At 39.5% G+C, this 23,856-nt stretch overlaps 1 protein-coding gene across 1 annotated transcript in view; it reads right to left on the bottom strand.

Annotated features, from left to right (window-relative positions):
- The window catches only part of LOC150091147 (eukaryotic initiation factor 4A-I-like), a 260,943-nt gene that overhangs the window by 13,212 nt on the left and 223,875 nt on the right, over window positions 1-23,856 (bottom strand). Inside the window, exon 9 of the mRNA XM_090374499.1 lies at window positions 15,081-15,250. Coding sequence (XP_090230625.1) covers window positions 15,081-15,250 — 170 coding nt within the window. The remainder of the gene's footprint in view (window positions 1-15,080; window positions 15,251-23,856) is intronic.

Below are 23,856 nucleotides of genomic sequence, written 5' to 3' on the forward strand. Positions count from 1 at the left end.
ATTACAGTAAAAAATAAATTGAAAACAATTTAAAAAAAATCAATTGAACACAATTACAAATTTAATTAAAAAACTAAAAAGGGGGGAAAAATGCAACGTAAATTTTGAAAAACGATTTTGCCTCCTAAAGCTGACAATACTTTTCAACCATATGCAGTGATCACAAGAGTGAAAATTATGGAGTATGGGTGAGCATGAATCTTAGAGATAATTTGCCTTCGCGCATGCCCTTTTCAAAGACCATGACTGTGGCCTTTTGCCCATCTGTGAGCCAGTGGCATTTTCCATTCATTTTTGCATGAGGAAAGGTGACAGTTTGCTCAATGGTTGATCCAATAACAAATGAAAACTCAGGCTTGTGTATTTTACTAGACATTGAACATAGGGACCCAAGTGATGAAAATATGTCTAGTTCACAGTAGCTCCTTTTGACCCTGGGAGTTGCCTTTACCTCCCAGGTTTTCTGCTCCATCAGAGGGAGAGGAGATAGGAGCAGTGTCATGTAACTGGTTCGTTCTCTTTTTCTGTGGTTCCTAGGGCTTTTAATGATGCATTGATTGGGTGGGGGGGGGGGGAGAGAGAGAGAGAGAGAGAGAGAGAGCATGCACCTTCCAGGCATATGTTCAGATAACGGGAAAACAGACCATACTATCGTAGAAAACAGGAATACTAATATACCAAAAAAACAATGCATCAAATTAACACTAAGATTTTGGTTATAAATGTGATTCCACTACAAGAGTATCAAGATACCTTAGAATTATAAAATGAAATCATGAAATAAGAAACAAATAAACTTAAATGTAGCATTAATTTATCACAGTACTTTTGTGGTATATAGTGTTCCTTCTATCCACAAGTCTTGAAGATAAAATTTGCTTGTGATTTTATAGTCAAGATTACAGAGAGGTACATGGGAATGTTATTTATGTGGAAAAATCAACGGAATGACTATAGTAGCGAGAAAATGTTAGCAAGGGTTCTTCTCTCTATATGCTTGATCTTTGATGAGGGTGTGCAGGTTATCATCCAGGCTTTGCACTACCTACTACAGGAAGAACAAGCTCCAAATTGCAGAACTGTGTTGCTCAGTGAACTGAAAAGAGAGGTTAGCACAGAGTGCTTGATGAGGAACTCTCCACTGGCAGAGTCCAACATATTCTTATTGGTTTTCCAATCTGCATTTCAGCTGGGGCAACTATTTTGCTGTGCCGATCCTAGTTTAAATTTTCTTACAGATTACATTATCCATTACTACTGGGTAGGGAAGATCTGGGGCAGCCAATCTTCACATCCTACCCATTTAAGGAGTCAGTATAAACAAGCAACATACCTCTATGCAGTGAAGTGCCTCCACAATATAAGATTGATGCATTCAGTAGTAAAATTATGTTTAGCTCACCGCTATGCAGAAACTCAGAACATTGCCATTCCTGCGCATTCATGATCTATAGTTCTTGTAGCACAAGAATTTTACTCTAAATTTACTTGAATGATACTTATGTCATATTTGTAACCCAAACCTGATCATTCAAATTCAGGTCACAATGTTATGCTGGCAACCTAACTGTAGAATAAGTTTGTTAATTGGACTCAATAATTTGAAATATCTGTTAACTGGACAGCCCCATGGGGCCAAAGCAGCACACAAATAAGATATTCCAGATTACTGGATCTTCATCTAAAAATAAATGCCAATTTATCCAAATACATAAGGGCAGTTATAAGAGTGAAGTGGGAAATTACCAGATGGTCAGTCTAACTTCAGTAGTAGGGAAAATCATGGAGGCAAGGATAAAGGGTGGAATTTAGGATCATTTAGACAGAAATAGAATTCTGAAAGAATCTCAGCATGGTTTTGTAAAGGGAAAATTATGTTTAACAAGTCTTGTTAGCTGTTTTGACAGGGTCACTCAAGAGCTGAACTTAGGGAATAATTTCATAGATTTGGATTTCAGCAAAGCATTTGACTCAGTTCCACATGAGCAGTTACTTTATAAGCTGGATGGCTTCAGGGCACGAGGTAGAGGGTTGTCATAAATGGTTATTCCTGAGATTTGGTTGATATAAAAGTGGGGTTCCCCAAGGATCACTATTAGGACCATATTTGTTTTTGATTTTCATAAATAACATTGATGAAGGGATGGAGGGCATGATGTCTAAATTTGCAGATGATGTAAAGATTGGTAGAGTAGTTAATGACCACCACCAAGCAGAGCTTCTTCAGAGTGACCTAAATAGACTTCAGGGATGGTCAGAAAAATGGCAGCTATGCTTTAATCCATCAAAGTGTAAGGTATTGTACCTGGGGAACAGTAACCGCAAAAAAATAACTTATACACTCGGCAGAGTCGAACTAAAGCCGGTAGTGGAGGAAAGGGACTTGGGTGTTACGATACGGTCAGACTAAGTTCTCTGATCACACATTGCAAGGAAGGCCCATGGTGTCCTATCGATGATTTATTGAACTGCTAGTAGAGATAAGGATATCATAATCCAATTATATAAGGCTATCATTACATCACACTTGGAATACTGTGTTAAGTATGGAGATCACACCTAAAGAAAGACATCGTGCTTCTAGAAAGGGTCCAAAGACAAGTAACTCACCTGGTTAGATTGGCAAAAGGGAATCCATATGAGGAAAGACTTCAAATATGTGGGCTGCACAGTTTGCAAACTATGCACCTCAGAGGAGACTTGATATGTATTTAAGGCTCCTGATCTAAATCTGGACTTTGAGGTGGCCTCTGGTGTTGAAACAAGTGCATGAACTATCCAAAGACATCTTTTGGAATGTGGTCTGTGTGCATATTGGCCCAAGAAGAAGCCTTTGTTGACCAATAAATGAGGAAGAAGCGACTTGTTGGGCTAAACCACATGTTTCACGGACAAGAGCAATGGGACACTCATTTTTTCTGATGAATCGAAATTCAACCCGCATGGCTTGGATGGGAAGTGATATGTCAGAACATGAAAATCAGAGGCTTACCATCCTGACTGTATGACACCGACTATAGAGTTCCCCACCGGTCAGATGGTCTGGGGATGCATAACAAGCAAAGGGGTGGGGGCGAATTAAGTTTATTAATGGAATGGTGAATGCAGAAACCTACACCTCAGAAATACTGGTATTACAGTGTTGGACTGTTTTATTGGATTTCATTCACAGAAATATATATCCCATCTAACAAATGCATTTCTAACATTTCTGAAACCCACAATGCAGCGCAAAACATATTGTTTGCAAAATTCACAAGTGATGCAGTTTTTTTGTCCGTCACTATAAATAAAATGAACGAGGGCGAAATTTTCACGGTTATAAATGATTCTAGAACGAGGGGCCATAATTTCAAGTTACGGGGTGAGATGTTTAGACTGGATTGCAGGAAGTTTTATTTTAGCCAGCGAGTTATAAATTACATGGGTGGTAGAGGGTGACAGTTTGGGGAAATTCAAAGGTCAGCTGGATAATTACCTATGGGAGGAGAGAAATGCATAGATTGTCTATTTCCTTTTCTCTTATTATTATTATTATTTTTTTGGCTGGTGCAGCATAAGCAGACCTACCCCATTATCCAACATTTTTAGGGATTAAGATACAAAAACCTTTACTACAGCTTGTTAAGAACCCAAATGACTACAGAGCATACAGTGCCAGATATATGTACAGCCACACCCTGAGCTACTTAGGGTAGCATTTCGCAGAACTCAATGTAAGTCGGAATTTCCCTAAATGCACATGCAGCACTCGCAACTATGCATGCTGAATTTGACTGAGGGAAAAAAAAAAAAAAAAAAAAAACAACGTTCGATGAACATGTAAATAGAATTATATATTCAATTTTTTTTTTATCTCATGCGCAGGAAAAAATTACAAAAATTTTAAAATTATAAAGCGAGAAGACATGCATAAGTCAGAAAGCTTTACCTTTCGAGCATCGTTGCCAGAATTAACTTTCCAGCTGATAAGCACACAGCTGCGAAAGTTCAAGGCTGAGGAGATTTAAAAGGAGTTTTTTTTTTTTTTTTTTCCGAACACATCACAAAATTTCTCTGCAGCTGCAGAATCAGCACTGGCGACTTCACCACATACTTTATGTTTTGGAAACCAGATTGATGCGTGACCCTATTAAACCTTGTTGCTTGCCACAAACTTAGCTTGGGGTTTGCCATACTTATCCTTAATATCTTCATAAATACTTCTTGCTTTTGCTTGAATGCCCATTGGACTCATGTGCACTTATTCTGAATCTGATTTTGCATTCATATTATTAATAGTTTTTCCATCTTCGATATAGCACCTGAATGCTGTTTTGTGATCACTGTTGATCTTAAATGCGTCGATCTTTTAATATATTCTTCTATACAGGCACTGTCCCTTAAAATCGTATTCACTGTTTTTGTTTATACTCTGGCAGGACCACCAGATCAGTGGCGTTTAAAATAAATCAATCAATACAAATGTTGATGGTATTTAGCAGTGACAGGCTTAAACTCCAGTCCACTCAAAGAGAATGTGCTACTGCACCTGTGCTCCTGACCACTCGGCTATGTCAGGTTAAGCGAAGCCTAATTCTGTGCAATAGATCAAACTTTGTCCTGCTTTGTACTTCTTAATTAATCATCCTTATTTCTAAATCAATTTTTTTTTCATTTCCTAGCTTGTGAATATCAGAACTTTAACAAGGCTGATTGTGAAATTCTATAGGATGGGTGTTGGTGCACTACACTTTAATATGCTTTAGCATTGGTAGCTTTGGATATTTCTCACTGATACAACACTTAGCTACATCAAAATATTAGAATGAATACCAGTATGTATATACAAAGTGACCATAGTCATTGTGCACATTAAAACTGCAATAACTCAGGTTTTATATGAGATAAAGAAATCTGTACAATGCATTGGATAGGCAATTTATTTTAGTTCTTGCGTTATGTAATCACAAGAATGTTAAGATTCAACATAGCCTTCATCATTACTGATAAAAAAGTGCTGTAATTTTTTTAAAATTCCATACACACTTTCCCCATTTGTGTTTCAGTCATTTTACTTACATTGGTGTTCAAAGAAAGTGCATCACCGCTTAAAATTGCCATTGGCGTCCGAATAACATAAGTATATGGCAATATTTCTTACAGATTGCATCAGATAAGATTGACATGCATAGGTGATGATGTAATATTGCATCAGCCATTACTTTCAGCTACTGCAAGAGTGGCAGTCATTCCTTGTTTGTGACAGGATGGTGAATTACATGCAGTTGACACCATGAAGAAAGATGTTCTTCTCATTAAACTGCTTATAGAGTGTCTTGTAATCAGTCGACAGTGAGTAGATTTCTTTCCTAACCCAAGAATACTGGTTCTGGCTGATAGGAAAAAAAGGAACTGTACACAAACGAGTCTCTATGCCAAAGCAGGACCGCGTTTTGAAGCGCTTATGCCTCAAAAACCATGAAGCTTCTTCGTCTGAGCTGAAAACAGAATGGGAGAACATACAGGAGCGGTAGCAAGTGCAGTAAGTCAGAAGATGCCCCTGAAGCCCCTCCTCACACAAAAAATGAAAAAGGCCCGATTAATTTGGTGTATGGAGCATGTCAAACGGGCCCTCGAGCAGCAGGTCAGTTATTTTCTCGGATGAGAAGAAATTCAACCTGCATGGCTCTGATGGGAGACAAACGATTCGTCGCAGACAGGGAGAAATATCCAGACAATGGTGTCCACAGTGAAATTCCCTTCCAGCCAAATGATATGGGGGTGCATTTCGTATCGTGGAGTAGGTCACCTGCAGTTTATAAAAGGTTCCGTAAATGCCAATGGATACCTGGTTATATTGGAAGGCAAATTGCTGCCAACCATTAGAGACCATTTCAACCTGCCAAGTAACTGCATCTTTCAGGACAACTCTGCTCCTTGTCATCGGTCAAAAAGTGTAAGTCTGTAGTTATTTTAGCTTCATTTCTGCTTTACAGGTTCGACAGTAATGTGTTTACATTTGTTACAGGTGAAAAAAATGGTTGGAAGAACGGTCATTACAACTCTTAACTATCTTCCGAAATTGATCTTTTCAATGCCTTGGCGGTGTGCTGCTGTCATTGAGGCCAGAGGCAGTTCAACTAAATATTAGTTTGCACCTGGTGAACTTTTCATTTTGTTTTCCATTTAAAATGATAAACTGAAGCAATTGAGAACTTCTTATAACATTTCAGCCATAATTGTCATGTTTACCAAAACTGTTGTATAAAGGTTGCAAATGCTCATTTTGGTATATTTTGAGAGCACCTGTCAAATATTACTTAAGCTTTGCCTTAACTATTAATAATATATTTTGTTTATATTTCTATTTGTGATCGTAGTCATTAATGTAACATACCATCGCGAAAAATGGTTAGAAATGTGAAATTCCTAGGTGATGCACTTTCTTTGAACACCAGTGTATATCCAAAGCGAAACTGAAATGGTTTATTGACAGTGGCATTGGCCTTTCTGCTTTTTTCTAACAGGCTTTTTATAATTCCATTTATGATATGAAGATCATTTAAAGAATGGGATTTTGAGGAGTAAACCGCACTTTCAAAATGCTCCAATAGAAAAAAAGTCGAATGGGGACAAATCAGGTAAGCCATGCAATTGGACCACTTCTGCAGACCTTCTGTTTGGGAAGACTGTTTAAATATTGTTGTACATTCCAAGAGAAGTGGAAAGGTGCTCCATATCGCTGAAAAACTGTATTGGTTTCAATTTTTAATTGTCTTAGTTCAGGAATAAAATAATGCTGTAGCACAAGAAAACTATCACCATTACCTACTATTTCTTCAAAAAAGAATGGATGAATTATGCATATTTTCCCAGACGTACTAGGCATTGACTTTAGGAGAATCCCTTTCATGTTCCCTAACCTATTGCAATTTCTTTAACCCCCAAATATGGCAATCATGTTGATTAACCTTGCCAATAATGTGTTGTTGTTATGGGAGTTTCTGGCGCAAGGGCTACTTTGGCCATATTGTGCCTACCAAAGGTAGTGAAGCTGTATGTGATGACTGCTCTGGGAGCAGTTAAAATTGATCATACATTTGAATTCGTTTTAGGTACAAAAAGAATTCGGAGAGGTTTGCATTATTACCTATGATGCGGCTGAGTGACAACGGTTCTTGTAATGACAACGAACCGAAAATGCACTGTCGGACATTGTTAAACAAGCTACATTCGATGAGTATATACTTTACTGTCAGTGGTTTCAAGCAGTGCGTACACTGCGGAGGATCGTTTCCTGTGAGAAAAAAAAGATGAGTGAGGTATGGCCTATTCGGCTTCTGGCTAGAATTACTACTTCTTTTCTATTTTTACGCAGGCTGGAATTCCATAATTGTGGTTCAGGTTTCAGCTGAAACAGCTTGTTCTGTGTTTGATTTCTCCACATAAGTGCCCACTGCTCCATACATTTTTTTTGGATATTGCATCTACAATCAGTATACGGGACAAGGTCATTTGTTGAATTTATGCTGGAGGGATGTTTGGCAGCATTATCTGCGCATTCATTTCCTTTAATACCGCTGTGTCCTGGAATCCAAGAGAAGACAACAATTTGCTGATGTTCGTGAAGACGTATTAGCGCATGTCTTAAGATTTTTAGCAAAGGATTGTGAGGTGTCGTGTTTTTGAGAGCTGAGAGAGCACTTTTGGAATCCGTATATATGATGCTTTTATTGATTGACAGGAGTGAAATATGTTCCAAGGCAAGCTTAATGGCATGAAGTTCGGCAGTATAACTGCTGCATTCTGCAGGAAGTGTAAGTGAAATAGTTCTGTTAGGGAAGACAGCAGCTGCACCCACTTTATTACCAGACTTAGAGCCATCAGTATAGATCTTAGTAAAGAGGGAATAATTCTGTGTATGGACAAGATGTAGCTGTTGGATGTTGATATCTGATATAGCACCTTTTCCCCACTGCTCAAAGTAATCATCACAAGAAGGCATGAAGGTAATCTTCACGGAGGATCTGGATCTCTTAAGTCACTGAGAACATTATGAAGTTGAATATTCCAGCATTCTGTTAGATTTTGGAATCTGATACCAGTAGGCCGAATTGTTCTTGGTTTGTTTGCATAGTGGATTATGTACTGAGGATCATGTAGTAGTGGCCAAATAGGATGTGTGGGGTGACTTTTAATTTTAACAGAGTATGTCATCAATAACATCTTTCTTCTGATATTCAGTGGAGGTTCGTGGGCCTCAACATACAAACTTTGAACTGGCGATGTTCTGTATGCACCTAGAGTAATCCTAAGAGCAGTGTGTTGGATGGGAGCAAGACGAGCTAAGGTACTCTCTCTAGCAGAGCCATAAACAGGTGCTCCATAATCCAGCCGAGATCTAATTAGGGATCTGTATAGACGGAGCAAAGTGTAACGGTCTGCACCCCATGATGTACTGGAGATTACCCGGAGTACGTTCATTTTCTTAATGCAAATAGTTCGTAGGTTTTTGATGTGGTCTTGGAAATTTAGCTTCTTATCGAAAATTAGTCCTAGGAGACGAATATTGTTCATGATTGGAATAGGATGACTGTCCAAGAGTAGCTCAGGATCTGGATGGATTTTGCGCTTGTTGCAGAAGTGGATAGCTGTAGACTTTTGCTTTGATAGCCTGTATCTATTTTGGGTCATCCACAGTTCAATATTATTTATTGATATTTGTAAGTGCCTCTCGATATAATTCATATTCTGGGAGTGACAGGATAAAGTAAGGTCATCAGCGTAGAGATATGAGTCGACAGTGTTTGGAATTCTGTTTGTGATATTGTTGATTCGCACTGCAAATAAAGTGGCACTGAGTACAGAGCCTTGTGGGATTCCTTCTTCTTGTATGTATGTTTGTGACAGAGCCTGATGATATCGGACTTGGAAAGACCTGTGGCGAAGGAAGTTTTCAATAAAAGATGGTAAATGGCCTCTCATATCAATAGTATGGAGATCCTTTAGGATTCCATAACGCCATGTGGTATCGAAAGCTTTTTCTATATCAAGACAAACCATGACCAGATGTTGATTTCTAATGAACGCATTTCTTATGTTTGATTCCGCCTTTACCATAAGATCTAAAGATGATCTATTCCTCTGAAAGCCAAATTGATTGCTGCTGATTATGTTTCTTTTCTCCAGGTACTATGTTAATCGGCGGTGCACCATTTTTTCCAAAGTTTTACTCAAGCAGCTGGTTAGACATATCGGTCTATAGTTGTATGGAGCCGAGTGATCTTTTCCTGGTTTAGGGATAGCTATTACGTAAGAATGTTGCCAGGAACAGGGGAATGTGTGTTCAGAATAGACCCTATTGTAGAATTTTAGGAATGAGGACAGAGATTTCTCATGTAGATGTTTCAGCATTATATAGTAAATACCATCAGGGCCAGGGGCCCTGTTTCTAGAGGTATTTATGGATTCTTTCAGTTCAGATAGTGTGAGTGGTTGATTATAAGGCAAAGAATAGGTAGTTTTGAAATTTATTTTGAATTTCTCAGCTTCGGCTTTAATTTTTTGGAATGATGGCTGATAAGCTATTGAGGCGGACAACTCAGAGAACGCAGTTCCTAAGGTGTTTGCAATCTCTGTGTGATCAGAGATCTCCTTCCCATTCCAGTTAAGAATAGCTGAAGGTGATTTAAGATATTTGCCATTCAACTGCCTTATTTTTTTCCAAATTATTCTGGAGTCGGTATCTTTGTTAATTGTTGAAGCGAATTTTATCCAAGAGTCTTTTTTTGGCTTTTCGGTGGATGTATCGTGCTTTGGCTCTAAGTCTTTTATAATTAATAAGGTTGACAGTGGTTGGGTATCTGCGGAATTGGTTCCATGCTGCATTTTTTTTCTCTTTTAACCGTGTAACAGTCTTTGTTCCACCAATGATTGATATGCTTGCGGTTTCCTAGTTGAGACTGCAGAATGGCGATTGTTGCAGCTCTAACTATCTGTGCTGTTATATGCTCTGTGACGGTATCGACGGGAGAAGACTCAATTATGTGATCATTAAAAGAGACATAATTTTTATATTTTGCCCATTCTGCTTTGGAAAATTTCCATTTCGTTTGGGTTTCAGTTGTTTTAGAATGGGTGGTTTGAATTCGGCATATGACAGGATAGTGGTCGCTGTTCAGAGGATTGTCATGTATTGTCCACTCGACACTTGGGAAGAGGATAGGAGAGCATAGCGAAAGATCTATTGCTGAGGTTGAACCAGTAGGAAAATGAATGTAAGTGGATAAGCCAGTGTTCGGTAACGTTAAATTCTGTCTGTCTAGTAACATTTCAATGAGCTCTCCACGTCTATCTGAGACGGGAGATCCCCATAATGGATTGTGACCGTTAAAGTCTCCTAACAGGAAGATGGGAGACGGTAATTGCAGAATAAGGTTTTCCAGTTCCTGAATTGAACATGGTTTATTGGGTGGAAGATAGATTGAGACGATCGTTAAAGCAGTGCCAACCACTATACGAGCTGCGACGGCTTCTAGGGAAGTTTGGAGAACAATTTGCTTACAAGGAACTGTTGAGTCTATCAGTATGGCTACTCCTCCATGAGCATTTTTGGCAGTGGACCTATCTTGACGAAAAAGAGTATAATATTTAATTGATACAGATACTTCAGGTGTTAAATTTGTCTCTTGTAGGCATATACCCACAGGATGATAACGGTCGATTAACTCGTATATGTCATCTATGTTGCTACGAAACCCTCTGCAATTCCATTGGATTATGTTATTCATTGTGTAGGTTTAGAGTTAGCAGTCGAATCCGTCTGTTTTTCAGACGTGCTCTGTTTTTGACGGTCAAATTTTATTTTTTCCTTTTTTGGGAAGAATGGACGTGTGTCCATGTCGTCTTCAGCATATAGATCTAGAATGGGTTCATCATAGGTATTATTCTCTGCAACATCCATATTTGTGGTATCAGATGATTTCTTTCTGGCATAATCTGGTTTTCCATTTGACCTGAAATGGCTGGACCCCGAGTAGTAGGTGGTATTGAGATTGGTGTGTTATTAGTCCTATCGACAGCTTGTTTTGTGGATTGTGGTGCAGATGATAAGAGTGATCGAGCCCAGTCAGAAATTGACACTTTTGGTGGAACAGTTGTATCCGTCTGAGTTGAAACTGTTTGGTACCTTTTGGATGCTTCAGCATATGAACGTTTAGGTATGCTTTGTAGAAGGTGTTTTCTCGCTTCGAGATACGTGACTTTGTTAACTACTTTGTATTTCTGGATTGTTTTCTCCAGCTTCCATTGCTCACAGGATTTAGAGAATGCTGAATGATTGCCTTTGCAGTTTGGACATCGTGATGATTCGGCATTGCAATCGGTATGAATATGCTCCTTTGATCCGCAGTTTGAACATACTGAATTTCCTCGGCAGACAGTTTTGGAATGCCCAAACTTCTGACACTTGTAGCATCGAAGAGGATTGGGGATGTAAGGACGGATGCGGCAGTTTAGGTATCCAGCTTTTACTGATGAAGGTAGGTTCAGTGTAGAAAAGGTAAGAATAATGCTGCGAGTGGGTACAAATTCTCCGTCCTTCTTTAACATTATTCATCTCGCTTGAATTACTTTCTGGTCTTGGAGTTCTTGAACAATCTCTTCCTCTTTGACGTTCAATAGGTCCCATTCGGATATGACTCCTTTAGAGGTATTAAGGGTGGCATGAGGAGATACCTTAGTGGGGACTCCACCAAATGATGTTAGTTTGAGGAGAGACTCAGAATGTTTGCGATTCGTGGTTTCAACTAATAAGTCACCCGATTTCAGTCGGCGAACCATTTTTGGTGATCCGGCTACACTTTCTAAACATTTTTGTATGTAGAAGGGAGATAGTGTACCTAAGGACTGATTCGTTAAAGAATGCATTATGAGGAAAGATGGGTATTCCGTTTGAGGTACATCAGTTTTCATCCTTTTGCGGTTTTGATTGTCACAATTTTGTTGCAAATCCATAGGATTTGCAGTCTTTAGAGGAGGGAAATTTTCGTTTTCCATGATTGCTCCTTTTAGCCCTGGAAGGATAACTTTTCCTTCCAGGTTTCCGGCCCCGCCACAGGGAGGCAGGAGCAGTGCCACGAGGTGACCAAGCGGCTGTTAGTTGTGTTAGTGAGAGATATAAAAAAGAAACAGAAAGGTAACTTCCCTTTCTGGGCCTTTGCCTACTTCCTGTAGTCAAAGAGCTACTCTAGTATAAAATGAAAATAACGGTAATCACAACAAAAGGAAACTCTATATATAGCAAAAGCTCTGAAAAGATCGCTTCAATGAACGCACTTTAATCGCTTGGCCACGGAACGCTTGGCACCCGGGGCCGCCAATAATGTGAAACTTTGTTTCATCACTAAACAAAAGATCAAAGATATAAGATGCCATTTTCAACATTTTCATTAAACTCATGACAGAAAGCTAATCTCACATAGTAGTCCTCTTCCAGCAATGTTTGATACACTTGAACATTACAAGTCAATTGGCAATTTCACTCTAAGAATTGTGGTCGGTTAGTTATTTGGGAGCATTAGCAACTAAGGCCATATTTCTCCGGGAACATGCAGTGGTCATTTCCTGACCTTTCCGCATCCTCTGTATTTGGTGGTGATGGGCTCAAACCCCAGTCTAATCAAGAAGCGTGTGCTATGCACTGCTGCTCCTTCCCACCTGGCTACGGAGGCGCCCTAAGAATTGTGCACTGTTGCTTAAGGAACACTGAGCTCCTGAGATACCCATCTTAGTGAATACTGTAGGCTTTTCTGAAAAGCTTCCTCGACAGATGCCAGTTCTGCAGCTATCATTAATGGAACCAGTCTCTCTTTAAACCTCATCCAGTTTTTGAAATCTAATTTCTGTGCAGTGCTTCCTTCGCATAAGGTGTAAATTTAACCCATTTAACACTAATATCGACTTCAGCTCTGCTGGCTAGAGGATCCAGTTCAGTTTCTCTTCTATTGAAGGCATTTCTTCAATAGAATAGGGTAGCTCAGCAATGATGTATTGTGATGTCACGTGACATAACATGTGAGCTAGGAGACGGGGAAACCACACCAGTGAGTGTGAGGTGCCTTCACCTGCCAATCACCACTTTGTATGAAGTTGTACCCACGAACTGGCGTATTACCCATTTCTGCTGTTGATGTACATCAGCAATTCTCGTTGTTAATGCTCACATTTCTAGATCCTGTTGCTACTGCAACAAGATCTAGAAAAGTTAGGCAAATAGGTTGAGATATGGCACCTGAAGTTCAACATTGATAAATGTAAATGGGTATCAGTAACTCCAGAGTAATGTACCAACTGTATGGTGCTACACTCAGGCTTTCAGGACAGCTCATGGGGTTTTGCCAATAATATACAGGAATTTTTCTAGCAGGGATAAGGAGGTGATTATCCCCTTGTATAAGGGTGAGGCCACACCTTGAGTACTGCATACAAGTCGGGAGGCGCCATTTTAGGAAAGATGTAGAACTGCTGGAATGAGTACAGAGAAGGGCAATGAGATGAGTGAGTGAAACAAAGGGTGTTACCAAAAAAGGCACTTATGTTCTGCAAATTGCAGTGTCTGGAGACTAGGAACCTGTGACATGATCTGACTGAGGTGCCAGCAAGCTCAATGTTGATGAGATTCTTCCTCTTGCTCAGATTCCACACCTGAGAGGGCATAAATCCAAATTGCAGAAACACTGTTTTAGAAGATATGTGCAAGAAATTTGCTTTTAACCAGTGGGCGGTTAAGTGCTGGAACAAACTTCCATCTGTCGTGGAAGTTGATAGTTTAAATAAATTCAACGCTGAACTAGACAAACTTTTGGTGTGAAAGGTGGTGAGGGAGACAGGTTTTCTTCCTTCTTTTTTTTTTTTTTTTTTTTTTTTTGACTGATGCTATATAAGCTTGCTTTCTTGCATCATGTGCCTCTGCTAATGCTAATATGTGAAAAAATTTAAAACAAAATTACAGTAAATTTCATTTCCAGTGCTTTTTACAGATTCTCATGCAGAACTTAAGTAATTGCAATTTTCAAGTGCACGACTTTATGGACACCCCGCATTTTTTAAAAAAAATGCTTTTGTAATTTTGTAGCACAAGACCCTTTTCGTTCCACATTTTTTATGCTACCACCATTCAGATGTTTATAATGCAGCTGCCCGCAATTGTTTCTTAATAAATAACTTATTTTTTTTAATATATACTAACATTATAGCTACATTAAAATTAAACTGCGAAGTCAAAACTATTAACAGTTAATTTTTTTGAAAAAGGCAAAACGGCTTTTAGGTAATTTTTGTATTTTCAAATGTCTTCACAACTTTAAAATAAAACAGCACACAGACAGCTTTCTTTAAACAAAGATCAAAAGCAAAATTATATCATACTAATAGAATGATGATGTTGTATTTCACTTCCACAATAAATTTTAACCCCCCCTCCATCTATTTCTGTGTTGTTAGGTTGTAAGGGTGCTAAACTCAGAGGTCCCCCAACTTTGAAATCTCCAAATTTTCTCTTTCTCTCACACACCATAAAAAACAAGGCTGCAAGTGGGGTAAAATCTGTTAGGAATATTTTCAGAATAATTCTAGCATTAATCACTGAACTCAAAATGTTTTCCACTAATGACTAGTGTAGCATCTCATCAAAAGGTACTTAAGAGCAAAATAAAATGTAAAAGATTTTTATTATTTTGTCCAGAACGGAAAATGTTCACTCTTAAGACAACCATCAAAAAGTTAAGAATGGATGAAAATTATTGGTGGCCCATATATAACAAGGCTGCAAGTGTCTGGCATGCATCCCCACTTTCCTACCCTTGATCTACAGGAAAAACAATTGTTTTAAATAAATGCAGAGGTATTAATTAATTACAGTTCAATTCTGAAAAATCATGTCATCAATTAATCATCTGTATTTCTCAATTCATAAAGGAAAACGTAAGGCTAATTTTTTAAAATTCATAAATGAAATTGTATGGCTAATTTTGTAGTATTTTCAAAGGTTATTGAAAACTGCAAAAGAGAATATATGATATATTTTTTTCAAGTCTTACCTGTGAATGTAATTTTCCCTATTTGTTGGCAAGTCATAGTTGATAACTAAAGATACTTGCTGAACATCAATACCTCTAGCAAGAAGGTCTGTTGTTATTAAAACTCTACTTGATCCAGATCTGAATTCTTTCATGATAAGATCCCTTTCCTTTTGGTCCATATCACCATGCTTGTGGATGAAAGAAAAAACAGAATTAACCATGGAATGAAAATTACCAATCACATTATTTTTATTTAGTATTAGCAGTCATAAACAATGAAACAAAGCAAACTTATATCCAGCAATAGAAAAAAAAAAAAAAAGTTTCCATATCACCTGTCCATCCCCACTAATAATTTGTTTAGTTCTTCCTTGGTAAAAGCACCCCTTTGTTCTGCTCCGAATCATGTCATGCCTCTACACTTTCCAACAGATCTGCATCTTTCTGCAAATGACGCTTCCAGACCTGTATGCAGTACTCAATATGCACTGAAAGGACAGAATTCATGGGATACCTGGTTCCTGGACAATGCCACGCTGTCATCCTTCTCACTAGTGGATGAACCACTGCTTGGCAGGTATATAGGTACACTGCATAATTACATTCGTGTAGACTGCAATTTGATGCCAGTATGGATAAATGCTGTGAGTTAACTTACTTTGAAAGAGGGATGATAACGGGTGCCCAATGCATGGGGTCACTCCATCGCAGAGGTGGTACAGAAATTGCACTATCTCCGTTTAACAGTATCGAGAGTGTATCAGGAATACACGATTTCCGGAATAACATCTCATCGTGGAAAACACTGTGGAAGGGGAAAGGTAGATGAAAGTGGTAGTCGATTCCTGTCTTGCATTGTTTCAGCCAACCACCAAGGAGTGACAGTGGCACAAATCACCATTGACTTCAACAATGCATTGCATTGATTGTCTTGCATTGTTTCAGCCAACCACCAAGGAGTCACAGTGGCACAAATCACCATTGACTTCAACAATGGAGGTGTCAGAAATGTCTCCACCAAGACCATCGGGCAATCATTAGCTGCAATAGGTTATGGGAGCTGCCAACCCACCAGTCCCATTGCTAACACCACGACAAAGGACTACTATTCCTCAACTGCACAAAAGAACATCAGCACCGAACCCTGGATGACTGGAGACAGGTCTCCTGGTCCGATGAGTCCCATTTCCAGTTATTTTGAGTGGAGGGGAGGCGTTTCCATATTTGGCGGAAACTGCACAAAGCTACGCACCTGCCATGTCAACAATGAAATGTTCAGGCAGAGGAAAGGTTGGTAATGGTCTGGGGCGTGTTCAACTGGGACAGGTGGAGACCTCTGGTACATCTAGACGCATCTCTGAACGGTCAAGGTTACGTGTCCATCCTTGCAGACCATCTGCATCTCTTTGTGGTCATTGTGCACCCGCAGGGCAATGGACACTTGCAGCAGGATAATGCACCTCCCCACAGAGCCATGGTTCAAACAGCAGATTTTTCCGCAGATTTTACCACTGTAGAATGGCCTCCCCATTTACTAGACATCAACCCTGTGGAGCATCTTTGGGATGCTGTGGAAAGGTCCATTCGAGCTTTGGATCTTCCACCCAGGAATGCGACAGAATTATAGACAGTGGTGCAATAAGCATGGATGGATGGAAATACCCATGGAAGCTTTGGCGAACTAGTGGCCTCAATACATCGCCATGTGACTGCCTTATCCAGACGAAAAGTGGGCCTACCTGTTAGTAGGTAGGTATCCCATGATTTCTGTCCACTCCGTGTACAACAGGCCAAACCACATCCTTATCGGCAAAATTCCTGTATATCATTGACAAATCCTATGAGCGTTCCCGGTAGCCAGTCAGTCTGCATTGCTCAGAGAACCATCATATCTGATTGCACAATTATCCCTTGGTCCTTTTCATTTTCCATTAACCCAAGTGTGGTTCACACAGTCAATATATTACTCTGGGATTCCTGCTACCACAGGCACTACTTTCCACTTGGCAATGTTAAATCTTAACTGCTATTTTTCAATCCTATCTGACTAATTTTTCTAGACTGTGCTGCAGTAATATACCCCGATTACTTCATTAACCACCCTGCCAACCTTCATATTATCAGCAAAACTAGACATTAAGTCTAAGTGTGCTACTCATTCACCACCTCACTCTTCTTGGACAAATGTTATTAGTGAAGTTCTGCAGGGTTTGATGCTGGGTCCATTAGTATCATTAATAATTATTAAAAATAATTAAAAAAATAATTATTAAAAATTTTTCAATCCCATCTGACTAATTTTTCTAGACTGTGCTGCAGTAATATACCCCGATTACTTCATTAACCACCCTGCCAACCTTAATATTATCAGCAAAACTAGACATTAAGTCTAAGTGTGCTACTCATTCACCACCTCACTCTTCTTGGACAAATGTTATTAGTGAAGTTCTGCAGGGTTTGATGCTGGGTCCATTAGTATCATTAATAATTATTAAAAATAATGGGTCCAACAACTGGATCCTGCAGAACTCCACTAATAACATTTGTTCAAAGAACAGGCCCCACTGATAACCTCTTGAATATATTTAAACTGTCAACTTCCAAGGCATATATCCACACATCTATTCTACAATTGTCTCTCTTCAATTTGAATTTTTGCCCTCCCAGGGGATTAAACTAGAAAAGAGGAAAAATCCCATCAGCATTGAGCTTTCTTCTCAATCCATTCAAGGCCTTATACACCTCAATCAGATCACCTAACAGATGCCTAGTCACCAGACACTGCAATTTGCAGAACTTAAGCCTTTCTTCGTAAGAGCAACCCTTTGGTTTCATTCACCAATCTCACTGCCCTTCTCACTACTCAATCCAGCAGCTCTACATCCTTCCTAAAATGAGGACTCCAGACCTGTATGCAGTACTCAAGGTGTGGCCTGACCATTGCCTTATCCAAGGGGATAATCACTTCCTTATCCCAGTTAGCAAAATTCCTGTACATCATTGACAAGACCCCATGAGCTATTCTTGCAGCCTGTCTGAACAGCTCAGAAAATTTCACAATGAAGGTTGCCATGATTTGCAAAAAAACTGCTATCAACAGTTCTCTCCAAAGCCAACACATTCCCACCACTTTGAGCTTTTGCTGCTCTTTGTTCGAGGCATGATTCTTGTACAAATTTAAAAATTACAATTAGTTTATAGGCACCTTTTTTCGAAAAATTTGGGGTCTAAAAACTGGGTGCGTCTTATACAGTGGTTGTAGATTTTTTTACTTGCATTTCCCGCTTTTTTGCACTTGTTGTCTTTGCGCTCATTGTTTCGCACTTGTTACTGGTATATTAAGTTACGTTTTGCCACGTTCTGCCCAGAAATGGCTCAGAAAAGATTTTCGTACAGTGCTGAATTCAAGTTAAAAGTGATCCAGTTTGCAAAAGTGAATGGAAATCATGCTGCTGAACGTAAGTTTGGTCCTCCTCCAACTGAGAAAACAATCTGAGACTGGCTACGGGAAGAAGAAACCCTATGAAAACGCCATGGCAGAAGAAAGCCATGAGAGGCAAGTCAGCAAAAATGGCCTGATTTAGAAAGGGAATTGAAGATATGGATTGAGGAGCAAAGGGCAATTGGAATTCCTGTGTCCACAAAGATGGTTCAGCATGAGGCAAGAAGAACTGCTGATGAAAAAGTTACTGATTTCAAAGGAGGACACAATTGGTGCTTCAAGTTCATGAAATGGAATGGACTAAGCATGCGCACACGCACCAGACTTGCCCAAAAGATGCCTGAAAGATATGAGCAGAAGGTCCTTGAATTTCATCGTTTTGTCATTCAACGTCGGAAGACACACTAGTTTGAGTTGGGACAGATTGCAAACATGGACAAAGTCCCCCTTCAATTTGATGTTCCAAGTAACAGAACTGTTGATAAGAAGGGGGTGAAAACTGTAACTGTGAAGACAAGTGGACATGAAAAGAGCCATTATACAGTTGTTCTAGCTTGTTGTGCCGACGGAACCAAGCTGCCTCCTATGCTGATTTTCAAACGCAAAACAATGCCAAAAGAAGACATTCATCGAGGCATGATTGTCCACATTCATGACAAGGGTTGGATGGATCAGGATGGAATGAAGATCTGGTTTGAGAAAGTTTGGAGCAGGAGACCAGGTGGGCTCTTACGCAAACCTGCCTATTGATGCTTGATCAGTTCAGGGCACATATAACAAAAAATACAAAGGAGATTGCTGCAGAGCAAAAAAACAAAACTTGCCGTCATACCTGACATCCCAGCTCCAACCACTTGATGTCAGCATTAACAAACCCTTCAAAGCTGCCATGAGAGACAAATGGAACCAATGGATGAAGTCTTCTGGGGACAATTTGACACCAGCAGGAAGAGTGAAGAAACCAACTATAGGAGAAGTTTGTACCTGGGATAATATCAAGATTGAGATCGTTGTCAAGTCATTTAAGGAGTGTGGCATTTCAAATGCCATAGATGGAACTGAGGACGAGGCAATATATGAAGACAGTCATTCGTCATCAGACACAGATGAGGACAAGCTAATGGATCGGAGTTTTGACAGTGATGAGTTGTATGAATAAAACTTGAGTTCAATGACTATGTAATACATTTTTTTTTTCAAATTTCGGGCCCCAAAATTAAAGTGCATCTTATACATGGGGAAATACGGTAAATAGGAATTAAGAGAAGATTCTGAAAATTTATTTGTTTTTATATGATTAAAGATTTCAGTGAAGGACAACCCATTTCATCATAATACCATAATGTAAAAACCCACAGAATTCCAGTTATTAATATTATCGCAAATGCAATGAGATCGAGTTTACCACCCATTTATAACAGATTGCGCTAACAAAAAAGCCCAATAAACTGGAAAGTACAATTATATATATATATATGGTAGTAACCTCCAGAAATATGTTTTAGAAAACCACCACCAGAAATATGTTTTAGAAAACCATTACCATCACTGACGAGGCTACTAGAGACGGTCGTTTTCAAAGCCGCTAAGTGGATTTTTCTTATTTATTGATTTGAAATTATTGTTTTTCTAAAACTTTTGATTTAAATTTAGTAGTATAATATTATTTTGTGATTTTTTGATTAATTTGGTGTATTTATTCTTTACTCGGCCTTGTAATTGCATAAAAGTATCGGTAAAGGTTTCCACGTGTTTCAACTCCGCTAACCGTTCGTAATTTTCCCGCCTTTGTGATACGATATACCGTACTAGATAGCATTAGTTGAACTTCGTTAGCAGTTAAATTGTACGTTTAAATAAATACATATAACGACTTAGATTACAAACGTAATATAATTAATTATATTTAACATAATTAATTATACATATAACCACTTAGGTTACGTAACATAAATAATTAGTAAAAACAAATAATTAATACATAACTTGATACGAAAGTTATATAAAGGGATTTCGCAGATAACACTCGTTACTGAAACGTAAATATTTCGTAGATAACACTCGTTACTGAAACGTAAATATTCCGTAGATAACACTCGTTACTGAAACATAAATATAGCGTTATAACTGTGTTTGGATACAAGTTTAGGATTTAATTTTGTACAGAAATTGAAATTTTATTGAAAGTAAATCTAAATCATGACTCAAACCAGAGCAGCAAAGCAAAGGGCTCAAGCTAATGGGAATGCTGTGGCCCAGGGGAGAACTGAGGGGGGCAGTTGTCCTCTGAATCACAGCCTTGTAAGATGCACTATTTGCTTGATGTTTGCGGAGCAGTCAAGTATGGCACACACACAAAGACATGGGGGATGTCTTTGTGTGTGTGCGATGCAAGGAGTGTAAGGAGATAAGGCGACAACTCAGCATTGTTATGGGCCTATATGAGAGCTTGAAGGATAGGGTGGATGCCCTCGAAGGATTACAAGTGAGGGGCCCATCAAGCTCTCAGCTGCCCACACCAATGCCAGAGCTTGCACTTGGTCATCGCGGAACACAGCGGCAACCCCCAAGGCAGAATGCGCTGGTCCCAAAGGAACTAGTGGTTGTTGGAGACTCTATTGTCAGGGAAACGGGAAACATGCTTTGTAAAAAGGATAGGTGGAATAGGACCAGGGTATGTCTGCCAGGGGCGAAAGTTGATGACGTTGTAGAGCGGTTATCATCCTTTAAGGGCACAAAAGGTGATATAGTTGTACACGTTGGCACTAATGACATTAAGAGTAGGAGACCGGCGGAATTACTTGACAAGTACAGGTCACTGATGAAAAAAAGCCGTGAATTAGGGTTGAAATTGAAAGTGTCTGCAATTCTGCCCAGACACGATAGGAGGGAGTATATGATGAGAGCCCTGTCAATCAATTCGGCCCTGGAAAGATTGTGCAGGGCTCAAGGGGTAGAATTTTTTTCAGCCTGGTCTGTACTTGTTAACAGGAGAGACTGCTTCTACAGGGATGGGATACACTTAAATAGAAAGGGTGCAAGAATGTTTGCTGATGCTATCGAGGCAATGTTAGGTGGGTCGGAAAACTGCTAGATTGGGGGGATACAAGGACTAATAGATTAACAGTAGCCACTGGCAGAGGTGAAAGTGATTCTTGCACTGCTTCTATTGGAATGAGCCGCAGCCTGGAAAATAAGATGCAGGATATTTCAGAGACTGCTGGGAATCATTGGGGTACAAGTAAACACATGGGTTGTGTTAGGGTAGCTAAGAAAAAGAACAGGTGCATGTATACTTGTGTGTACACCAATGCTAGGAGTTTAGTAAATAAATTTGATGAATTTGAGGTGTTGCTCAAAACATCAAAGGCAGATATTGTGGGGATTTCAGAGACGTGGTGTCACACAGATATAAGAAATGCAGAACTGGAATTTGGGGAGTACAATGTCTACAGAAAGGATAGACAGGATAGGAAGGGAGGAGGGGTTATGCTATTAGTTAAAAAACACATAAAATCCAAGGAAGTGAAGCCAGTCGACATCGCTGGACAGTGCAGTGTCGAGTCAGTTTGGTGTGACATAAGCATTGGGAGATCAAAATTGAGAGTAGGAGTGTGCTATAGGCCTAATGACTCTGATGAGTATAATAAGAAACTGTTCGGAGAAATAGAGTGGGCCAGTAAATCAGTGAGTCTTATAATGGGGGATTTTAATTTCCCAGATATTGACTGGAATTTGGGGGCTGGTCACTCACACAGTAGCAAGGCTTTTGTGGATTTATTGGATGATTGTTTTCTACATCAGCATGTTCGGGAGGCAACTAGAGGGAGTAATACTCTTGATTTGATTATCAGTAGTGATTCTTCATGCATTAAGAATCTGCAGATAAATGAACCACTTGGTGGCAGTGATCACAGTGTGCTGAAGTGGGAGTTACTCAAAGAGGTAACTACCATTAGGGGTAAAGGGAAGGGGTATTGCTTTCGTAAAGGTGACTACAATGGACTGAGACAGTATTTAAATTCTATACAGTGGGATCAACTGATGATATTGCCAACAGCAAATTCAAAATGGGAAGCATTCAAAGAACTTATCGTGGAAGCTACTAGGCTTTACATACCAACTAAGAAATATTGTTCAAAGTTTAGGCCTAAATGGTTGTCAGATGAACTAATGAGGCATATGGCAGAGAAGAAAAATGCATGGGATACATACAAATTAACACGTGACACGGACGCCTATGATAGATACAAGTTGATCTGTAACCAAGTTACAAAGGAGGTTAGGCAGGCGAAGGCAGATTACGAGAGATCCTTGGCAAGGGATGCGAAGAAAAACAGCAAAGAGTTCTTTACTTATGTAAACTCTAGAAGGAAGGGGATGAATCAGATTGGTCCACTTGAGATCGATGGGTCAACTGTTGATGACCCTGCTCGGGTAGCTAACAAACTAAATGAATATTTTGCATCGACATTCACACATGAGGAGTTATTCAGCGAGGGGAACGCCAGAGATGTATTCAACTCTAGCAGTAAGCTAGAGAATCTTGTAATAACTGAGAGCAAAGTGGAGGAGAAATTGTTGAAGATAAACACAAGAAAGGCACCTGGGGTGGATGGGATCTATCCAGTTATATTAAAGGAGGCAGCAAAGGAGGTAAGCAAACCCTTAGCCATAATTATGAGAGCTTCCTTGGACTCAGGGGAGGTACCCATTGACTGGAGATGTGCAAATGTGACCCCAATTCACAAAGGGGGATCAAAGGCTGACACAAGTAATTATAGACCTGTGAGTTTAACTTCTGTTCCCGGAAAATTAATGGAGGCACTGGTGAAAGAAGCACTGCAGGATCATCTAGACAAGACTTCAGTTATAGCTAGGACACAGCATGGTTTTGTTAAGGGGAAGTCTTGCCTGACCAATTTGATTGGATACTATGATGCAGTCACAAAAGAACTGGATGCAGGGAATAACTTTGATATTATATACTTGGATCTTAGAAAGGCTTTTGATACTGTTGCACATGGAAGACTGCTGCACAAATTGGAGCAGTGTGGCATTGGAGGCAAGTTGCTGCTATGGATAAAGGGGTGGTTGAGGGGGAGAAGACAGAGAGTGGTAATCAATGGACACTGCTCATCGTGGACTAATGTTCTTAGTGGAGTCCCTCAGGGTTCAGTATTGGGGCCTTTATTGTTTTCTGTATTTATAAATGATATTGATGATGGTATATCAGGCTTAATGTCCAAGTTTGCAGACGATACGAAGGTTGGCAGGGTTGTCAAGGACACTACTGACACTATGCTGCTGCAACAGGATTTGGAAAGGTTGAGCAGATGGGCTTCGAGGTGG

The sequence above is a fragment of the Mastigoproctus giganteus genome, chromosome 1 (assembly GCF_048544385.1).
Source record: "Mastigoproctus giganteus isolate SK-2022 chromosome 1, ASM4854438v1, whole genome shotgun sequence".
Lineage (NCBI taxonomy): Eukaryota > Metazoa > Arthropoda > Arachnida > Uropygi > Thelyphonidae > Mastigoproctus > Mastigoproctus giganteus.